Source organism: Antechinus flavipes, chromosome 1 (assembly GCF_016432865.1).
Source record: "Antechinus flavipes isolate AdamAnt ecotype Samford, QLD, Australia chromosome 1, AdamAnt_v2, whole genome shotgun sequence".
NCBI classification, from domain to species: domain Eukaryota; kingdom Metazoa; phylum Chordata; class Mammalia; order Dasyuromorphia; family Dasyuridae; genus Antechinus; species Antechinus flavipes.
In genome coordinates, this window is record NC_067398.1 from 402695118 (window position 1) to 402715752 (window position 20635).

The 20635-nt window shown below is 34.4% G+C and overlaps 1 protein-coding gene across 1 annotated transcript in view; it reads left to right on the forward strand.

Annotated features, from left to right (window-relative positions):
- OTULIN (OTU deubiquitinase with linear linkage specificity) overlaps positions 1-19156 on the forward strand; it is a 60927-nt gene extending 41771 nt beyond the window's left edge. Inside the window, exons 5-7 of the mRNA XM_051969861.1 lie at positions 767-892; positions 4902-5171; positions 9191-19156. Coding sequence (XP_051825821.1) covers positions 767-892; positions 4902-5171; positions 9191-9385 — 591 coding nt within the window. The 3' untranslated portion in view covers positions 9386-19156. The remainder of the gene's footprint in view (positions 1-766; positions 893-4901; positions 5172-9190) is intronic.
- The last annotated feature ends 1479 nt before the right edge of the window (positions 19157-20635 follow it).

Here is a 20635-nt window from a genome sequence, read left to right on the forward strand (position 1 = left end):
TAATATATTTCTATTGTATTTACTTTGTATGCATTTTATTTATATTCACATATTTATGTGTTATCTCTTTATATAGAATATAAGTTCTATTGTGGGCAGAGACTGTATGATTTTTGTCTCTATATTTCTAATACTCTTAATACAGTGCCTAGAATATAGTAAGTGCTTTTAAAATTAATAGATTGAATGATGTGATAGATTCATAGATACATTATTTCAAGGGGAAGACCTGAGCCTGCTAATATAATACAGCAACATAATTTTTCCAGTTAGGAAGAAAAAATATAATTTCTTGGTTAGGAATAGTACATTTCCTAACCATAAGCAAGAAGCTCATTTTTAATAATGTAACATTCCACATATCCTTAAACACCTGCAATTAATATTCTATCTACCCCCATTCCTGTATCTCTCAAGCCTTTGGATGATCTTTATAAAGGCACCTCACTGAAAGAGAGACTGTTGGCCCCAGACTGGGTTTATTTCAGCCAATTGTAATTAAGTATCCCAAATGATTATTAGAATAGTCATATAGGACTTCATATTTGTGTCTCATCTGAAATCTCTGTAATATTCCCTCCCCAAATTTTAATTCAAGGAAGAAAGGGTGGAATATGGTGGCATATGAGATTTAGGTATTCCTTGATGAATTTGAATTTATTAAAGAGATCAAGAAAATATTATGATTTTTTTTCTTTTTGTGGTAGGTAGTTAATGAACCTCTGAATGTTAACACCTTTATTTTTCTGTTTTCTTGATACTATAGTTGCCAGAGGAACTAATAAGCAGATATAACTGGATCAAGCAGTGGAAGCTTGGATTGAAATTTGATGGAAAGGGAGAGGATCTGGGAGATAAAATCAAAGACTCCTTATCTCTACTAAGGAAGAAGGTTTGAAACATATTTTCATCATTTAGTTTTATGATTTTTTTTCCATTTGGTTACCTCTTAAGTCTTTCATTTCTTTTTTCTATCTGATATCTGTAAAAACAAAACATAGGTATTACTTTTAGTAGTCCAAGAATTAGCAAATTATTTTATATGAATTCAAAAAGTTGTCCTTTAAACTGTTTATAAAATTAAGAGATGCAATTTAAGACCAAATGGCATATAAAGTACCCTGCTAATTGTAAAATGAGTTACTTACAAGACAAAGGAAAGTTCAAAAGGAAATTTGGGAAAATCTATAATCATTATTTCATCAGCCTGCACTACTAGCAGTCTTTCCAAATGATATGAAGTAAAAAATAAACTTCCTATATCTGGGGAGTTCCTATATATTACATTAAGATTTTAAGTTTCTTTTGAGTGAAAATTCCATTTCCATTTTCTAACATTTGCTTTATTATAGAATATCTGGCAACTTGTCCTTTGAGAAACATTTTAAGTTTTATTGAATTTATGAAATTGAGTTAGAATACCTTTAAGAATCACAGGTTGAGAAAAGCATCATGAATGATTGGATCGTGATTTTTACCATTAGAAGAAATTAATAGTATCTATAAATCTATTGAATTGAAATATGGAATTTAGTTGAATTTATGGAATTGTAAAGTAAAGCTTGACTTTCTAAAGTTTGCTTAGCTTCTAAATAACTTTCATTATCTACCATCTGTTTTCTTTATTTCGTCAGAGTATACTCTTAAACCTTTAATCATGAGGTTGCTTTCTTTTAAGCAATGGTAATATTGATACATCAACAAATAAGCTGTTTTAGGCTGGAGGAGTGGAAAAAGGCACTATACTAGGCACTGAGGAATACACAATAAAGTTCAATACATGATCTTTATCTTCTAGGTTCTTAAAGCTTGAGTTAGATAGATTAAATATAAGCATAAATTCTTCTCTTGTCTCTTCCTGTTTTGATTGCCAAATTGTTTTTCCTAGCGTGCAGTTCTGACTATGTCACCCTCTATTGTAGAGGTTCTTTTCTCTTTTTGTGTTATGGATTCCTTTAACAGTCTGGTAAGGCGTCCAAGTCCCTTTTTAAATGTTTTTCAATGCATAAAATAAAACATGTAAGATTACAAGGGAAACTAATTATATTGAAATATGTACTGAAATATTAAAAATAAAAGTTCATGAACCATAGATTTAGAACCCTTCCTCTTTTGCCTCTAGAATAAAATATTAACTCCTATTAATATTTAAAGCCCTTCACAAGTTGGCCCCCAAGTTTCCTTTCTAGACTTTGTTTATATTAATTCCCTTCCCATTTTTCATAATCAAACAGATTGGTTTTATTCTACATAATTTTCTTTAGCTTTATCCCTGGTAATCCCTAATTTTCTTCAAGATTCAACTAAATGCTTAATACCTTCCTGCTCAATGTTACCTTGTATCTGTTTTGCATAAATATACACAAATATGTGCATTCATGTGCATTTTTGCATATTATTTTCCCTGTTCCATTATAAGGTCCTTGATTATCAGAATCGGTTTTTTTTTTTTTTTTTTTTTGTCTTAAGAGACAAGCAAAGTGCCTGCCATGTAACATAGCAAGCCCTTAATAAATGCTTATTTATATATCAATTTACATATACATTTATTTATATAAAAGTGAATAGTGTATATATTATGTATTGTATTATATCATTTCTTTCTTCTTTTTTTTTCCCCCTGAGGCAATTGGGATCAAGTGACTTGCCCAGGGTCACATAATCAGGAGGTGTTAAGAGTCTTGAGGCCAGATTTGGACTCAGGTCCTCCTGACTTCAGGGCTGGTGCTCGATCCACTGCTCCACCTAACTGCCAGTATTATATCATTTCACAAGTTGTAGCTTTTCTCTGATATTAAGGGGGTGGGGGAAGAGTGGGTTATATTTTTGCATGCTGGAAGGAGACAAATTTCCATAAAACACGGAGGTATTATCTGACAGATATAAGTAGTAGAAGAGTTTGAGGACAGTATCCCATGTACCATTTAGTTCATGTGAAGCTTCAATTTTATATGGTCTGTGGAATTTGTCTTTACTTCCTGTCTCCTCAACCCCTTTTAGCTTTTGTGAACTTGATATTTGTTTCTTGGAATTGCCTGCTGTAAGTAAACTTTTGTTCCTTATGAATGACTTAAATTTTCAATTTGTAGAATGTACTAATTTATTTATTTTTAACATAAACTTTTCTTGAACCAAATGAGAAATTGGCATCACCTAATTAAAGAAGAACCCGCAGGGCCTGCCTCTGGTACATATTTACTCTGTAACTCAGTCACTTAATATGTGTGTCCCAGGCTGCAGAGCAGTTATTGATACAAAGAGTGTCCTCTCCAAGGAGTTCCCTACCACAATGGAATTATAGATCCAGACCAATGTAAACATTTCTTGAACCAAATGAGATCTGTCTGTTCATCAATCCTACCTTCCTACCTATACACGTAACCTTGGTCAGACATACGTAGTTAAATAACATGAAGTATCTGTCTTCTCTGATACTTAATAATTCCTCCATTGAAAGTGACCTTGACTTTTCAAAGTCTGCTGACTGAGCCTAAGCTCCAGCAGACTCCTACAGTTTAAAAAGACTTTGAGCACGGATCTAGTAACATATTGCATGTTTATTGTCTATGGACCAGCCTATTTAAAAAAAAAAATCATTTAATTATTATTTTATTTTGTCTGCAGTTACATGGTAAACAAAAATTGTTAACATGCATTTAAAAAAATTGAATTCCAAATTATCTCCCTTCCTCTACCTCCTAGAGAATGCAGGCAGTTTGATATAGATTATACATGTGCAATCATGCAAAGGGTTTCTATAGTAGCCACAGCCAAGCTCTTAATGTACTCGTAAGGTAGGGAATAGAGGAGAAGAAATGAGCCTGTTACTGGCCAACATATAGAATTACTCTCAGAGAGATGGGGAAACAACTTTATAATATCCTCCCATTATTATTTTCATTTAATTTTTGAGACAAATACATGCCAAAGTCTTTTTCTAATAGCAGATATGCACACATCTTACTTCTTCGCTGATTGAAGCATGTTAATCTAGAGAAATATTTTTATTTATTAAAAGTTCAAAGGAACAAATCTTGAATTTTATCTAATACCTAGTGGAATGCCTTGTGTATAGTAAGTGCTCAATAAAGATTTAGTTATTGTTTGTCTAATTCATACTTAATCAAAGGCCAGAAAATTAAAATGAAAAAATTACTTTTGGAAAAGACCTTTCAATCCTCCTTTGCCTAAATGTGCAAGTCACTAGTATTTCAGAGCCTGTTTATATTTCTGAGCTCTGAATCCTCTCTTACCTTTCTTGAGTATGCCCCTAGCTATATCTAGCACAGTACTCTGTATCTCTGTTTGCTTAGTAAATATTTGTAGGACTGGTTCAGTCTTGTTGCATTAGAAAGAAAGGAGATAAAAAAAAAAGGAAAAGTGGGAAAGAAAAATTTATTAAGTACCTACTATGTGCTAAGCATTGTGTTGAGCTTTTTACAAATAATATCTAATTTGGTCTTCACAACCATTTTATAGTTGAGGTATCTGGAACACAGACTAAATGATACTTGTTCAAGGTCATATAAGCTTATAAAGGTCAGAGCCAGATTTGAGCTCTCAGATCTTCTTGACTCTAGACTCAGAGCTCCACCTAGCTGTCTCAGTGATTCTGAGCAGTGTTACTTAGACTCAATTAGCTTGCTATTACTTCCTCTCATTAATGTCCTGTTTCAACCAAATGCAGCATCTGGCATTTGGAATTTTTCAGTCTGAAAATCAGCTCTAGCTTTAATGCTGACTTGATGTTATGAACTTGTGGTGATATCCTTTTTTAACTGCATCTCATTTGTCACTTATTGTCATCAGAATCTGAGGATGATGATCCCATCCTCTCATGTTGAATGTTTGTAGATTTCTGTGAAGTTTCTTGACTCACTTGTGATTATGTTCTCCTGTAGTGGGCAAGTTTGACTGCAATGAGAACTGCAGAAGAGAGGCAGGTGGCTTGTGATGAACTTTTCCGAAATGAAGAGGAAGAATATAGCCTCTATGAAGCTGTGAAATTTCTGATGCTGAGCAAGGCCATTCAACTATACGATGATAAAGAGAAGGGAAAGGAAGTACCCTTCTTCTCTGTGCTTCTATTTGCTCGGGACACCTCAGGCGACCCTGCTCAGCTGCTGAGAAATCACTTGAATCAAGTGGGTCATTCTGGTGGCCTGGAGCAGGTAAGCTGTCATCACCCTGGAAAATCTCAGACCATGGGCTTCTTAGTGTATTTCTAAAATCAATAGATTAGACAGTGTCAGGTTGCAAATAAAAATTTAGCCCTTGAAATACATATCTTAATCTTCTCTGGTCAAAATTGTTTTTAAGAACTGGGATCATGTAACCTTAGGTTATTTTGATCCTCTTCTGGTAGTGTTTTTTCCCCCCCACCACCTTGCAGGCCACAAAAGCTTTTTATTGCTCTGCTAAGTTGGCTTCTTTAATCGGAAACCAAATACACTTATATCCTTTTGCCAGATCTTTTGCCCTACACACCACATCAAGATATGGCATAAACCATTACTCATCAGCAAACTTAAAAAGCTATCTTCTATCATTCAGAAAAATAAGTTTGCAATACTGAGAAAATACAGTTGTTTTAAAAGGTAGTCAGACATTTATTCAAAACCCCAATAAAGTGATCTTTAGTTCAAACCTGTAATCAAACCCATTGAACTCCACAAACCCATTGAAATGTATTTGGCTAGAAAAAAGTCTGAATGGCAGGATAGTGTTGGGCATTACTGTGGCTAGAGTGAATGGTGGTTTTCATGCTTGCCATTTTAGGTGACAACTACCTCTCACACTACCATTCCTTGCTAGTAGGGAAAAAAAGGACACATTTCTGTTTTGTTGCTTAGACAAAACAATGTTTAGCATCAGCACACAAATAACGGTATTCATATGAATTATCTCTGGTTTTTAAAATAAAAATACATTTCTTCCTCTGGATGTTAGACATTTTTGGGGGTGGCGTAAAGTGGAGAGGAGAGCTTATAAAAACTATATGCTATTTTGGCATTGTTTTCATACTTTAAAATTAAAACTTGGGAACGGAAGAAGCATACTTGTTTGTTCAAAATCTCTCCAAACTCACCCTCTCACATTGCCATGATCCTTTTAGACCACTTTTTGATTTCTGGTATTTGATGATATCTTTAACTCAGTGTAGACAGTAATGGAATGATTTAGTAAATCCAAAAGTAGTATACCAATTTTTAAAAATGTAAGAGCAACATTATTACTATAAGATGTTTTGAGTAAAGCTTTAGACTTTTCCTTCACTAATGGCAAACACATAATGCTTCTGTTTAACATGATTTCTTATTGTACAGCAGCCAAATATGAGCAATCCTTAATAATAACCAAATATACAGACTCATGACTTTTATTGTTTAGTCATGTTCTACTCTATTCTTCATGACCCATTTGGAGTTTTCCTGGCCAAAATCCTGGGATGGTCTGTTGTTTCTTTCTTCAGCTCATTTTAAAGATGAGAAACCAAGGCAAACTGGATTAAGTGACTTCTCAGGATCACATAGCTTGGAAGTATCTGAGGCTAAATTTGAACTCAGGAAGATGAGTTTTCTTGATTATAATCCTGGCACTCTATCCACTGAACCACCTAGCTGCCCATGACATGATGACCATTCCTCCTCTTTCTATAAACCCTGTTAATGCTCACAAAGGACTGGTCCTGAAAAAAACTTGGAGGTTTTATATGTTCTCTTACTTTAGAAGTAGAACAAGAGAAATTATTGTAAAAAGAAGATACACATAATAGTTTTGATCCAAGGGTTAGAGTACCAGAAAGACTGACATACTCCCAAAATTTTCTTCTATCATGTTTGAAATTTTTCACTTCTTTTTGATACCTCTGCCTGACATTTTATTAAGTAGTTCATTTAAGTTTTATAAATATCCTCTTCTTTAAAAAATTCAGATATGGAAAACTCTTTATTAATCTACAAGTATCATTTAATTCAATCAGATTTTTTTTCCTCCTATTACAATGCTTTGGAAGGTAGGCTGGACTTGGGGAACTTTTTTTTTTTTTTTTTAAAGGAGGAAGCTTTTAAGTATTTTCTGAGGAGAGAAGCTTCCGTTAGAATTTTGACAGATTTTGAATGATTGACTCTTTTTTATTTAAATAGTAATAGCTTTTTATTTTTCAAAATACATGCAAAGATAGTTTTCAACATTAACTCTTTTTTTTTTTTTTTGTGTTTTTGTTTTTATTTTTTTTATTTTTCATTTATTTATTTATTTATTTATTTTTAATTTAAGTTTTTTTATTTAATAATTACATTATATTGACACTCATTTCTGTTCCGATTTTTTTCCCCTCCCTCCCTCCACCCCCTCCCCTAGATGGCAGGCAGTCCTTTATATGTTGGATATGTTGCAGTATATCCTAGATACAATATATGTTTGCAGAACCGAACAGTTCTCTTGTTGCGTAGGGAGAATTGGATTCAGAAGGTATAAATAATCCGGGAAGAAAAACAAAAATGCAGATAGTTCACATTCGTTTCCCAGTGTTCTTTCTTTGGGCGTAGCTGCTTTTGTCCGTCATTTATCAATTGAAACTCAGGTCTCTTTGTCAAAGAAATCCACTTCCATCAAAATATGTCCTCATACAATATCGTTGTCGAAGTGTATAATGATCTCCTGGTTCTGCTCATTTCACTTAGCATCAGTTCATGAAGGTCTCTCCAAGCCTCTCTGTATTCATCCTGCTGGTCATTTCTTACAGAACAATAATATTCCATAACATTCATATACCACAATTTACCCAGCCATTCTCCAATTGATGGGCATCCATTCATTTTCCAGTTTCTAGCCACTACAAACAGGGCTGCTACAAACATTTTGGCACATACAGGTCCCTTTCCCTTCTTTAGTATTTCTTTGGGATATAAGCCCAATAGAAACACTGCTGGATCAAAGGATATGCACATTTTGATAATTTTTTGGGCATAATTCCAGATTGCTCTCCAGAATGGTTGGATTCGTTCACAACTCCACCAACAATGCATTAGTGTCCCAGTTTTCCCGCATCCCCTCCAACATTCATCATTATTTTTTCCTGTCATCTTAGCCAATCTGACAGGTGTGTAGTGGTATCTCAGAGTTGTCTTAATTTGCATTTCTCTGATCAATAATGATTTGGAACACTCTTTCATATGAGTGGTAATAGTTTCAATCTCATCCTCTGAAAATTGTCTGTTCATATCCTTTGACCATTTATCGATTGGAGAATGGCTTGATTTCTTATAAATTTGAGTCAGTTCTCTATATATTTTGGAAATGAGGCCTTTATCAGAACCTTTAACTGTGAAAATGTTTTCCCAGTTTGTTGCTTCCCTTCTAATCTTGTTTGCATTAGTTTTATTTGTACAAAGGCTTTTTAATTTGATGTAATCGAAATTTTCTATTCTGTGATCAGTAATGGTCTCTAGTTCATCTTTGGTCACAAATTTCTTTCTCCTCCACAACATTAACTCTTGCAAAAAATCTTATGTTCCAAGTTTTTTTCCTTCCTTCCCCCCTCCTTCCTTCTCTAGACAGCAAGAAATCCAATATATGTTAAATATGTGCAATTCTTCTAAACATATTTCCACTTTTATCAAGTTGCATCAGAAAAATCAGATCAAAAAGGAAAAAAAAATGAGAGAAAAAAAAAGCAAGCAAGCAAACAACAACAAAGGTAAAAATACTATGTTGTGGTTCACATTCAGTCCCCATGGTCTTCTCTTTGCATAAAGATGGCTCTCTTTGTCATAAATCTATGGGGATTGCCATGAATCAGTCACCTCATTCAGCATTCACTCTTGCAAAACTTTGTGTTCCAATTTTTTTGCTCTCTTCCCCCATTCCCCCCCCAGATAGCAAATAATCCAATATAAACATGTGCAGTTCTTCTAATCATATTTCCACATTTATGATCAACTCTTGATTGACTAAATTATTGTAATTTTGGACTCTTTGCTGCCACCAAGTAGAAAAAGGGAGGATAGATATGGAAGATAGTAAACATATGAGCATAAAGGGCTATATTCCAAGCCAAATATAGCTATTTAGAGATTGGTGTTTTGGTTTTCTGTTTTCTTCATTTGTTTGAAATAATTGATCACTAAGCTTCAAGATTCCATTCTATAAATTTACTATAAAAAATATTCTTTCCTCTTTACCCTAGGTTGAAATGTTTCTTCTTGCCTATGCAGTACATCACACCATACAAGTTTATCGACTATCGAAGTATAACACTGAGGAATTCATCACATCTTATCCTACGGATCCACCCAAGGACTGGCCTGTGGTGACTCTGATTGCTGAGGATGACAGGCATTATAATATCCCTGTCAGAGTATGTGAGGAGACAAGTTTGTGATAAAGAGAGAGAGAGACTTGTTAGGCTTATGGCTTGAAATGTGGCTTAGAGACATCTTTATCCTCTTTGAGCTGAATTTGACATCTCAAAGGGATATCCTAAAGACTTAAATATTTGCTATCAGGAATAACATTGTATATAAGCTTTTTCCCCCCTTCCTTCTAAGGCAATAAATTTCAGAGGCCTTCAGAGTAATACACCTGTTGGTGTAAAACTATGTTCTCAAAAAAGGAAAATATTTTATATTGTGCCATCATGGAATTAATTTGGAAGAATCCCAAAGTCAAATCCCTTGTCATGATAAATTGGTAATTTGTTTTTTAAGGAGAGAGTAAATAATTTTCTTTTAGTAATGAGTCTTTGAAGTAACCTGTCTATGCAATGTTGGGATGTTGGAAATAAGTCTCTTTCTGCCTAGTCTTGTTACACTGCTGGCATTTTCTTCTACATAATGCAGAGGGAATAAAATTGGGTTGAAAAATTTCTTAAAGGTATTTTGAAACAATCTGTAACAGAAGAGGCAGCATGGTATAAGAAAAGTGTGTTGATCTCAAAGTCAGAAGACCCATATTCAAATCTTGCCTTGGACACATATTAACCGTTTGAAAGAACAAGTCACTTAACATCTCAGCCCTTTCAGGCATCTCTCCAAGACTCTTAATGACAAATTGCTGATCTACATTGGTAGAGGGACCTTCATTATTAGCAGTTCTCCACAATGATGGTTTCTCAGTTCTGGACCAAAACAAAATCCCCAGCATAGAAGTTTAAGAACTAGATTTAAATGGGTGTATTAAAAGCATTTTAGAAAGTTCTTTTGGAGGAGAAAATATCATAGGAATTGTTACTAGGATATGTAACCTCCTTCTTTGGGGTTACTGTTCATTCAAAGTCTCCTCAAACACATCCATCAACAAACATTCATTTTTATACTCTGTTCTAGGCACTGTGTCTTTAAGTGCTGATGATACAAAGAAGGCAAAAACATGGTCCTTGACTTCAGGAAACTTCCATTCTAATCGGGGAGATAACATGCAAAAAAATGTATACACAAAAGACAGTACAAATGGAAGGCAATCTGAGAAGAAAGATACTTGTTACTTAATTTAGATCTCTAGAGCTGTGTGGTCATAAAAACAAGACAAGGGGCAAGTCTCAGCTCTGACTTTCAAACTGTGGACTTGGGGTAAATCACAACTCTTGATTGGCTAAGTTATTGTAATTGTTGGACTCGCTCTTTGCTGCCACCAAGTAGAAAAAGGGAGGATAGATATGGAAGATAGTAAACATGTGCATAAAGATCTCTATTCGAAAGCTAAATATAGCCATCTCAGTTTCCTTCTCTAAAATTAGAGGTTTAGACTAACTGTCCTCTGAAATCCCTTCCAGCTTTACATCAGTGACCCTAAATGTGACCCTACTCAAATCTTTTAACGTCAGTTTTCTTATATTTTAAAAGGAGATTTGAACTAGATGATCTTTCTCAACTTGATTTTGTTATAGCCAGTGGGGACACTCAATGTATCTCATGTTGGAAGCTCCTCCTGCCAAATTTTTTTTTTCCCTTGGGATGAGAAAATAAATCAAATCCAGTTTTCAAAGCTGAGTGTTATAATTTTACCTAGGAATAATGTTATATACTACTTTCATGTTAATTTGAAAAATAGAGCAATGTTGTACAGCAACACCTGTTTGAAGCTAGGCAAATTTGTGGATTTGCTGGTGATAGTTAAGCTGGTTTAGTGGGAAGCATGACAGACTATCTCAGATTGTGAATGACAACTTATGGTGGCTATTTGTATAGGCCTAGAAGGAAGAAGTGAAATTAGGAAACCTATCTGTGGTATTTTGAACTATCTCAGTTGGGGTATTCATCAGAGGAATGAGAGAATCCACTGCACTTTTATGGCTTTATCGACACAGTCCAAATGAATGTATTGACCCAGTAGGAATGTGATTGGAGGGATTCACTCTTCTCTCATAATTATTTTGTCTGTTATTAGATATAGGTAAATAATTTGATTTTGGATGATCCCTTTTAAGGTGGAGAGGTTGGTTTAAATTTATTATTTAAGTAATATATCTAATACTTAACATTTGAGGTTCTTGGTTAAGGAGAGAACTTTAAACATATTAACTATGCAAACTCTACTATATGACTTTAGTCTGCTTAGATGTTGCCTACTGCAATGCAGTCACTGCTTGATTCTGCTACCATGTTTACTTTATAGTTAAAACCCTTTGACTCAAATTCTGTTTCCTAGATAATGCCAACATCTTCCATTGAACTGGACTGAGCTGCAGAGGCTGGGACCAGATCTGTACATTTTTTTCCTCTCACTCGGTATATAGTAGTGTTGTGAATGAAAGCCTTATGAGAATAGTTATACTGAATTTTTGGTTTGGGTTCCCTTTTAATGTTTTTATCTTATCCATACAAAAGAATTCTTAATATGCCCCTCTGGCCCAGGAATTCTAATAGAATGGATGATATTTGAGGTGGCAAGCATGTAGGATGCTCAGGCCTAAATGTATTTTGGCATACGGGGTAGCATCCTGTGATACCTTTTGGTACCTTTTGGTAATGAGGTTGAATATTCTGAAGCCATGAACTGCTTTTTTCTCCCAAATGCTAGACTTCATGTTTGAACTGGAGCCACCAGATTTTACTACTATAATTGTTTTCTTTATCTTCCCCCTTTTGTCCCATGTTTTAATGTGTGTGTGAAAAATCTAAATAATAAAATGTAGAAATCCCATTCTTATGTAGATCAAAGATGGAAAATATTCAAAAGAGTAAATCTGTTATGCTCTTCTATATACTTTTGGCTGGCAATCGTCCCAGACATTTGTAAACTTTGTCACTTCAGAAGTTGAAATAAGTAGAAGAGATAAGGAGAAGATGACAGAAGATGCTTGTTAAGAGGGTAATGATTTGGGGGAATACTGAGTAAATCACTTTTTTTTTTTTAATTGAAATTCATTTCCTGATTGCCCTCTTGTGAGTCATAACCTATGAGCTGGTCTTTTTTATTTGGGGAGGAGGGAGAGCAGGTTTTTTGGTAAATTGAGTTACAATAACACAATTGAAATTGGATAAAGACCCAGGCATACCTGGAAAGCTTTTCTATTTACAGTGATCACTGTTATGTAAGAGGAACAGATGGTGGGAACTCTCAACACACTGACTCACTACCCCAAAGTTGACTGCAAAGGTCAGAGGTATTCACATAAGCAATTGAGCTGCTGAAAGAATCTCTGTGCCTTGTACAATGTTGTCAATGAACATTTTGTCTCACTGTAAACTACATTTTAATCAATAGCAGCTTGGTGCCTGATATGCCATACTCTGATGACCTTTGTATCAGCATGTTTCCTTCTCCCCTCCTAATCTTATACTTTTGTGCATCGACCACCTACTGGTTTCACTCATACAGAAGGAAGATCAGTACAGTGCAAATGGGAGAAAGAAGCTATTGTTACATAGTTTCTTACTTCGAGTTATCAACCTCAGGTATCTAGAATACAAAATAATGCTTTGAAGTTCATCCATAGGAAAATCAATATTAGTGTGCATGTAATATCTGGAAATGCTTTTCAAATCTCATTAATCTTTTTTTTCCCCAAAAATGTATGATTGTTGAAACCTTTCTTTCGTTCATTTTATGACTGGCATTTTATATTATCAAGGCATGGGCTTTGGGATCCTTTTAATTCCCGCTTATATAATTTAGCAGGTAAAATCTCAGGCTCTCTGTGTAATAAAAAAACTAACTTTACTGTGGGAATAAACAGTGTTTGTAATCTAATGTGCTGGCTACACTTTTTAAGGGCTTTTTAGTCCCATTAGCTAAAAAGGTGCTATTTTTTTTATAGCAAATGTGTTAGTATTCTAGTTTTGTACATGTGGATAATATTAGTGAATTTCTGTGTTTCATCTGCATTTAAAAACCAAGCATCATCTTTTATTAAACTTATACATACAGGAGTTACACAGATTTGAGTTGTTTTCTCTGGTGCAAAATATTTATATTTTTAATGCCAAAAAATAAGGTAGTTTATATATGTATTAGTTTTTTGTTGCCATTTGGAAGCCAAAGATTATTTTGAAAAATGTGAACTATTTAGAAAAATCTGATAGTTATAAAAAAAAATAATGCTTTTATTTAAATTCTATGTTAAAAAATACTTCAGTGGAGCTATTATCTCATCAATGTAGGTATTCCTTTGGATGTAGATTCAACAACCACTTAAGTAATCAGTTAAGGAACTTGCTTGTCCACTACCATATTCTAAACACTGTGAATAGTTGAAGACCCAAAAATGAAAACAGTCTCTGCTCTGAAGCTTACTTCCTGTGTTGCAACACAACCATAACATTTTATCCTGTGTGATTCTTATTCATATCTTCCTATACATTTTTCATGAAGAGGCAGATCTAAGTGCCTTGAATTTTATGCTAGTTAAATTATCATTGAAGTCCTAAATTATTTTGAATATTCACTCTTAAAATATACATTTTCCATAATACATTAAGAGAAGCAGACTCAGATAAGGGTGGGATTTATTATAAACATATCCTAAGGAACTATTTTTCTTTTAATCTTTAGTAAAGTTATAATTCAATTGTTGTTCATGTACCTACCTCATCTACTCAATAATCATTTACATCCTTTAGTCAATGTGTTTTCTGGAATTTAAAATAATTTCTCTTCTATCAAATATTAATAAATTTTTCTAAATGTCCCTATTTAGACATCAAAAATTCTGAATTTTTTCCTCAGAGTCTGCATGATTTTATCTTTGGAGTATTCCCTCTATTAACTTAGCTCCTTTTCTTGGTGAAAAAGCAAAGGAAGTTATTTAGTCTGAATTCTTGGTGTTTTAAATAAAATGAAATTAGAAGACTGCATGTTTAATATGGCATAGTGGCTAGATCCAGGATTTGGTATCAGGACCTCGGTTTGAGTCCTCCTACTGTATACTACCTGTGTTAATTTGGGTAATCCTCTTTGTTTTGTGGGGCCTTACTTTTCTTGCCTGTAAAAAGAATGGTCAGATCCCTAATATTTTTGCTAGTGCTAAGTATGATCTGGTATTTAAATAAAAAAAAATTCATGAAATAAAATAACTTTCTATCAGCCATTAGCACAGTATTTTATACATGTAAGTGTTTAATAAATCCTTATTGATTGAATAGTGTGGTGTGGTAGGACTTATATAGTGCTTTCTTACTTATGAAAGATCTTAAGTAGTTTTTCTTTTTTTTTTAATGTTTTTCTTTTCCTCAGTTAAATGTCAGATATTTTTTTATATTTGGGTTTAAAACTTTTGAGTTTCAGATTTTCTGCTTTTCTCCCCATCCTCCCTAAATGAGAAGGCACATGTGAAAGTATGCAAAAGCCATGTTGAGAAAGAAAACAAATATCTCTCTCTTCCTTAAATCCCCCTCAAGAATAATAAATTAAAAAATAAAAAGTATGCTTCAGGCTGCATTTAGACACAATCAATTCTTTCTCTGGCCATGGATAGAGTTTTTCATCATAAGTTCTTCAGAGTAGTCTTGGATCATTGTATTGCTGAGAACAGCAAAGTCGTTCACAGCTGATCATCCTGGAATGTTGGCCAGGTTTTTCTGAGAGCATCCTGTTCATCATTTCTCATGTAACAGTAATACTCCATTGTAATCACATAGCACAATTTATTCATCTATTCCCCAATTGTTGGACATTCCCTCAGTTTCCAGTTCTTTGCCCTGAGAAAAGAGCTGCTATAGTTTTTTTTTTTTCTTTTTTTTACCTACAGGTCCTTTTACTATTTTTTTTTAATCTCTTGGAATTCATGCTGATTAATTGTTTTTTAAAATTTGATATTGCAGTCTATTTGGGTAAGATAGTAAATGACAGATTTTACAAATTTTTGAGTATTGGCCAGCCTAAGAAGAGAGACTCATCACCAGATTGTTGACCACCAGCTAATAACTTTTTAAATTTCTGTCTCTTTTTTCTTGTCCATAGAAATTCATGAGTTACATTCAGGAGGGTTTTCAATCTGTGTTGACAATTGTAGTACTTGTACTGGTGAAGCACAAGATTTTGAAGTACTGATATGAAAGTTCCAAATATTTCATGTTTAAATAGCATTATTTCAAGAAACTTGGTAATATCTTGCTAGCAGATAAAAAACATTTAAATTAGAATTCTAGTTAGTTTAGGACTATGGTTTCTTAGTGAATATATAAAATGTGTATTTTTTTGCCTGAATAGTGGTGTTTTAGTGAGACTTCTGTTACAGTCTTGAATATAAAATAATCAAGTGATTCTACCAGCTGTTCTCTCCCTGGATATAATAACTTACCTTTATTTATGTAGTACATCTCAGTTTGCCCTGCACTTTCTTCCTTGAGGATAGGGATGCTGATACTAACCTTCATTTTTCTTTTTTTTTTTCTTTAAAATTTTTTAATAATAGCTTTTTGTTTTTTTTAGAATGCATGCAAAAGATAATTTTCGACATGCAGGCTTGCAAAACCCTGTGTTCCAGGATTTTCTCACTCCCTTCCTTTCAACCCTCTTCCCTAGACAGTAAGTAATCCAACATAGGTTAATTAAACATGTGCAATTATAAATATATTTCCCAGTTAAGATGAGGGCTCCACCCCAGGGAGGGCCCAGTTGCCAGTGCCAGGCTTGTCCTCTTCTACAGAAGGGTAACCTCTGGGTAACCAAGCCCAGATTGGCATGGGATCATGCCCTTTCCTGGGGGGACACACCAGCCTGCCTTTTTTTTTTTTTTTTCTCTTTTGACCCAGAGATTTTATTTTGTCCTGAATCACCTCCTTGTTGAAAAGAGCCACATCCATCAGAATTGGTCATCCCATAATCTTGTTGCCATGTACAATCAGCATCAGTTCATGTAAGTCTCTCTAGTCTCTCTCGAATCATCCTGCTCATCATTTCTTATAGAGCAATAATATTCCATAACATTCATATACCATAACTTACTCAGCCATTCTCCAACTGATGGACAACCTGTTCAGTTTCTAGTTCCTAGCCACTACAAACAGGGCTGCCATAAACAGGTTTGCACATGTGGGTCCCTTCCCTCTTTGAGATACAGACCCAGTCATAACATTGCTGGATCAAAGGGTATGCACAGTTTGATAATCCTTTGAAGATAGATTCAAATTGCTTCAGAATGGGTGGATCATTTCACAGTTCCACCAGCAATGTATCAATGTCCCAGTTTTCCCACATCCCCTCCAACAGTCATCATAATCTTTTCCTGTCATCTTAAGACAAGCTGAGAGGTGTGTAGTGTACCTCATTTTTCAAATGAGAAAACATTGGAGCTCACAATGGTAGGACAAAAGATCAGGACAAATCATGCACTACTTCTACCACAATTGGGGATGGGCTGTCATGTTTCCATAACCTGAGAGACCTGCTGATTGGGGTTCATAATTCAGGATGGCCCTGATTATGAGTCTTCTTGTAGTAGGGCCAGGGCAACTTTGTATCCAGGAAGAGAGTGGGAAGGTAGCCCATTATTTCCAAAGTCTCTATTAAAACTCCTTTAGAGAAGTTTCTTGAGGATAGGGATACTGATAATAACCTTCAATTTTCTTTTTTCTTTTTCTTTTTTTTTTTTTTTTTGGCTTTTGTTTTTGTTTAGTTTGGTTTTGCCATTTTGCTTTTTAGTAATCCATTGCCATGTTTGAATTAGTCTTAATAAATGTTTGTGAAATTGAATTGACTAGGACTGGTGAGCTGGGACCTTGGAAATGTGTCAAATCCATGTCCTTAAATGAGCAAACACTTTAGGGAGGTAAAATCCAAGTGTATACAGTTAGCTATGGTATTCCATTCTTCTGTACACATAACTCTTCTTTTGACAGGATTTCACATACAATTTTGTAAAGGGCCAATAACAGCATTTTATTGATAATGGAGGAAATGAATTGCACTAGGAGTTTTAAAACTGCCAAGAATTCCCAGGCCTCTTATTAATCTCTTGACTAAATTCTTCTGCCTTTTCTTTCTCTCACCAATTACCTTCTTACTCTGGGGAAATCTTCCTCCCTTCTACAGCTTGTTGACAGTCAACCTTGAACCACCCCCTCACCTATTAAATTAATCAGTAAACCAGTATTTATTGAACATCTGTAGTGTGCTAGGAACTACTTGGTGCTAGGGATACATTGAATGACAAAAGATAGTCCCTGCTCTCAAGAAGTTCATATTTTAGTGAGAGAGGACACCATGAAAGAACTATTTGTGAACAAAATATATATGGGATAAATTGGAGATAATCAACAAAGAGAAGATACTAGAATTTAGGGCTATCAAGAAAAGCTTGTAAAAGGTGAGATTTTAGATTGGACTAAAAGGAAAGTAGGAGGCAGAAATAAGAAGGCAGAGCATTACAGGCGCAAGGGAAAGCCCATGAAAGTGTCCATAAATTGAAGATGGGTTGTCTTATTCAAGGAACAGCAAAAAAAGCCAGTATTGTTAAATGAATGGCAGGGTACATTGGGGTAAGGTGTAAGCAGACAGATTTGAACTGATTGAGTAATAAATCAGTAAGTATTAAGTGTACAACAAGGTGACACAGTGTTTGGAGTGCTGGGCCTAGAGTCAGAAAGATCATACTCCTGAGTTCAAATCTGAACATAGATACTTACTAGCTGTGTGACCTTGGCTAAGTCACCAAACTTTGTCTCAGTTTGCTCATCTGTCAAATGAACTAGAGAAGGAAATGACAAAACTACTCCAGTATTTTAACCAAGAAATCCCCAAATGAGATCACAAAGAGTTGGCTATGACTGAGATGAAAAAACAACATTAACGCTTCCTATATATTAAGAACTGGGATTCAGAGACAAAAATGAAAATAGTTCCTGCACTCACTATGCTCATATAAACATATGCACCTCTCTTGGTATATCCAAGACACATGAAAAGTAGACAGATGATGCAACATTGGATTTGAAAACAGTGTAACTTGTTAATTCCTTTTTTTGTTTTTTTAATTTACTTGGATCTGGGGGCTTCTAGAAATTTTATCAATGGCTAAGTTTAAAAAAATAGAATTTTACATAATTCGGATGATGAAGATGCTGCTAATTGGGAAAATCATGAGAATTGGAATCTATCTTTTAGCAAGAGTCTCAAATTGCCCTTACTAGGTTCCCTGTAACATAGAATGACCCAGGAATTACTTGGCTGGACTCTGAGAATACATATTAATTTCTGTTTGAACTAATTTTCCTAATGTCTGATATTAACAATTGAACCTTTATAGAAGCTTATGAAGTTAAAGGGATGATAAAGGGATATCTGATGTATTGAAGGTAGTATCCTTGCTCATAATATGGGTTGGAAAAGTCAGGCTTTTAGAAAATATTTCCTTTAGCAGACTAGACATTATAATCATTGTTTAGCGTATATAAGGTTTCACTATGTTTATTGTTTGTTGATCATAAAGCATAATTTATTTTGGTTAAACAAAATGCAACTACTCTCCATCAAAGTGTCTCCTCTGAAAAGTTAAGTTCATGCCATATTTGTACAATGTACATGACTTTGCTATACTAAGGGGGACATAAAACTGGAATTTTTCCATCAAAGGTATTTGCCACTGCCATGTTTCATGATACAAAGGGGTTCTTAATCAGAGTCTGTAAATATAAAAAAAAAAATGTTGATAACTACTTCAGTATGATTGGCTTTCTTTCTTTTTTTAATTAAAGCTTTTTATTTTCAAAACATACGCATGGATATTTTTCAACATTGACCTTTGCAAAACTTTGTGGTCCAGATTTCCCCCCCATCTCCACTCCCTTCCCTAGATGGCATGTAATCCAATATATGTTAAATCCAATATATATAATTTATACAATTATCTTGCTGCACAAGAAAAATCCGATCAAAAAAGGAAAGAAAAATGAGAAAGAAAAAAAAAAGCAAGCAAACAACAAAAAAGAGTGAAAATGTTATGTTGTGATCCACATTCAGTTTCCACAGTCCTCTCTGGATGTAAGACGGCTCTCTTCATCATAAGATCATTGGAACTAGCCGCAATCATCTCATTGTTGAAAAGAGCCATATCCATCAGTAGGATTGGTTTTCTTTGGAATCTTATATATGTAATGCATTAAAACATTATTTTTAGAAGTGATCCATCCACTCTACCAGATTGCCAGAGGATGTCAAAAAAACAACACAGTGAAGATCCTTGCTATATAGATGGGGGGGTCCGCTAGATGTTCCTTCTTTGTGAATGATATTGGGCTACTTATATCAAGTCCCACAATGTTATAGAACATTCTCCAGAGAGATCTATGGCCTCTAAAGGAAATAATCCACACCACCCCCTCACCCCCCCCAAAAAAGGGATTAAAAAATGCTTCTTCTCCAGACAGGCGATGAAGTGAGTTGGTTCATCAGTAGGGGTGCTGTAGATTGACAGTGAACTGAGTCCAGAATGGAGGGAGAGGAAGATAGTAGGATGAGTTGTGTCTTGGAGATGGCACAATGTTTTTAATGCTCCCAACATACTCCCTTGGATTAAAGTTACATGTTTAAAATACCAAATATTCTTCTAGTTACACTCTGTAATGGTAAATTATGGAACACCATAATCTCAGAATAATCAAAATTATAGCTCATTCTAAGGACAATGGAGAGAAGCATGGGTACAAGAAGTGTTAGGAAAAATAATCATCCATGAGATGTATAATCAGAAAAGGAGATGGGCTGGTTCTGTAGCAAAACTATATATAATGTCAGAAAATATAGAGACTATAGAGAAAGACCTTCAGAGAATTGGGTAGATAAACTATAACAAATTTATAGAAAGGCATAAACAAAAATCTTATTAGAAAGTATGGGTAGATTGTGATGTGTACCTTTATCATTGAAACTACAGTTCCACTAAAATAATTGAAAATCCCATTTGAAATCTGGGCATTGATTAGTTTTAGGTTGAGATTCATCATTGTTTTGTGTGATATTATTTTGGTAGGAAGAATGCAGTGATTAGAACACTAGATTTGCTAGACTCTTGCTGCCTTAATGAATGTGTCTGAAAATCAGTTTCTTCATCTATAAAAGGAGGTTGAACTACATGTTGTCTAAAGTCTCTTTTAATTCTTATGCTTAATAATTTAGAGAAAGCATCAGAATTTTTTGATGTCCTGTGTATCCCAGTAGTTATCATCAGGTATCTCTTATCAAAGAATTCCATGGA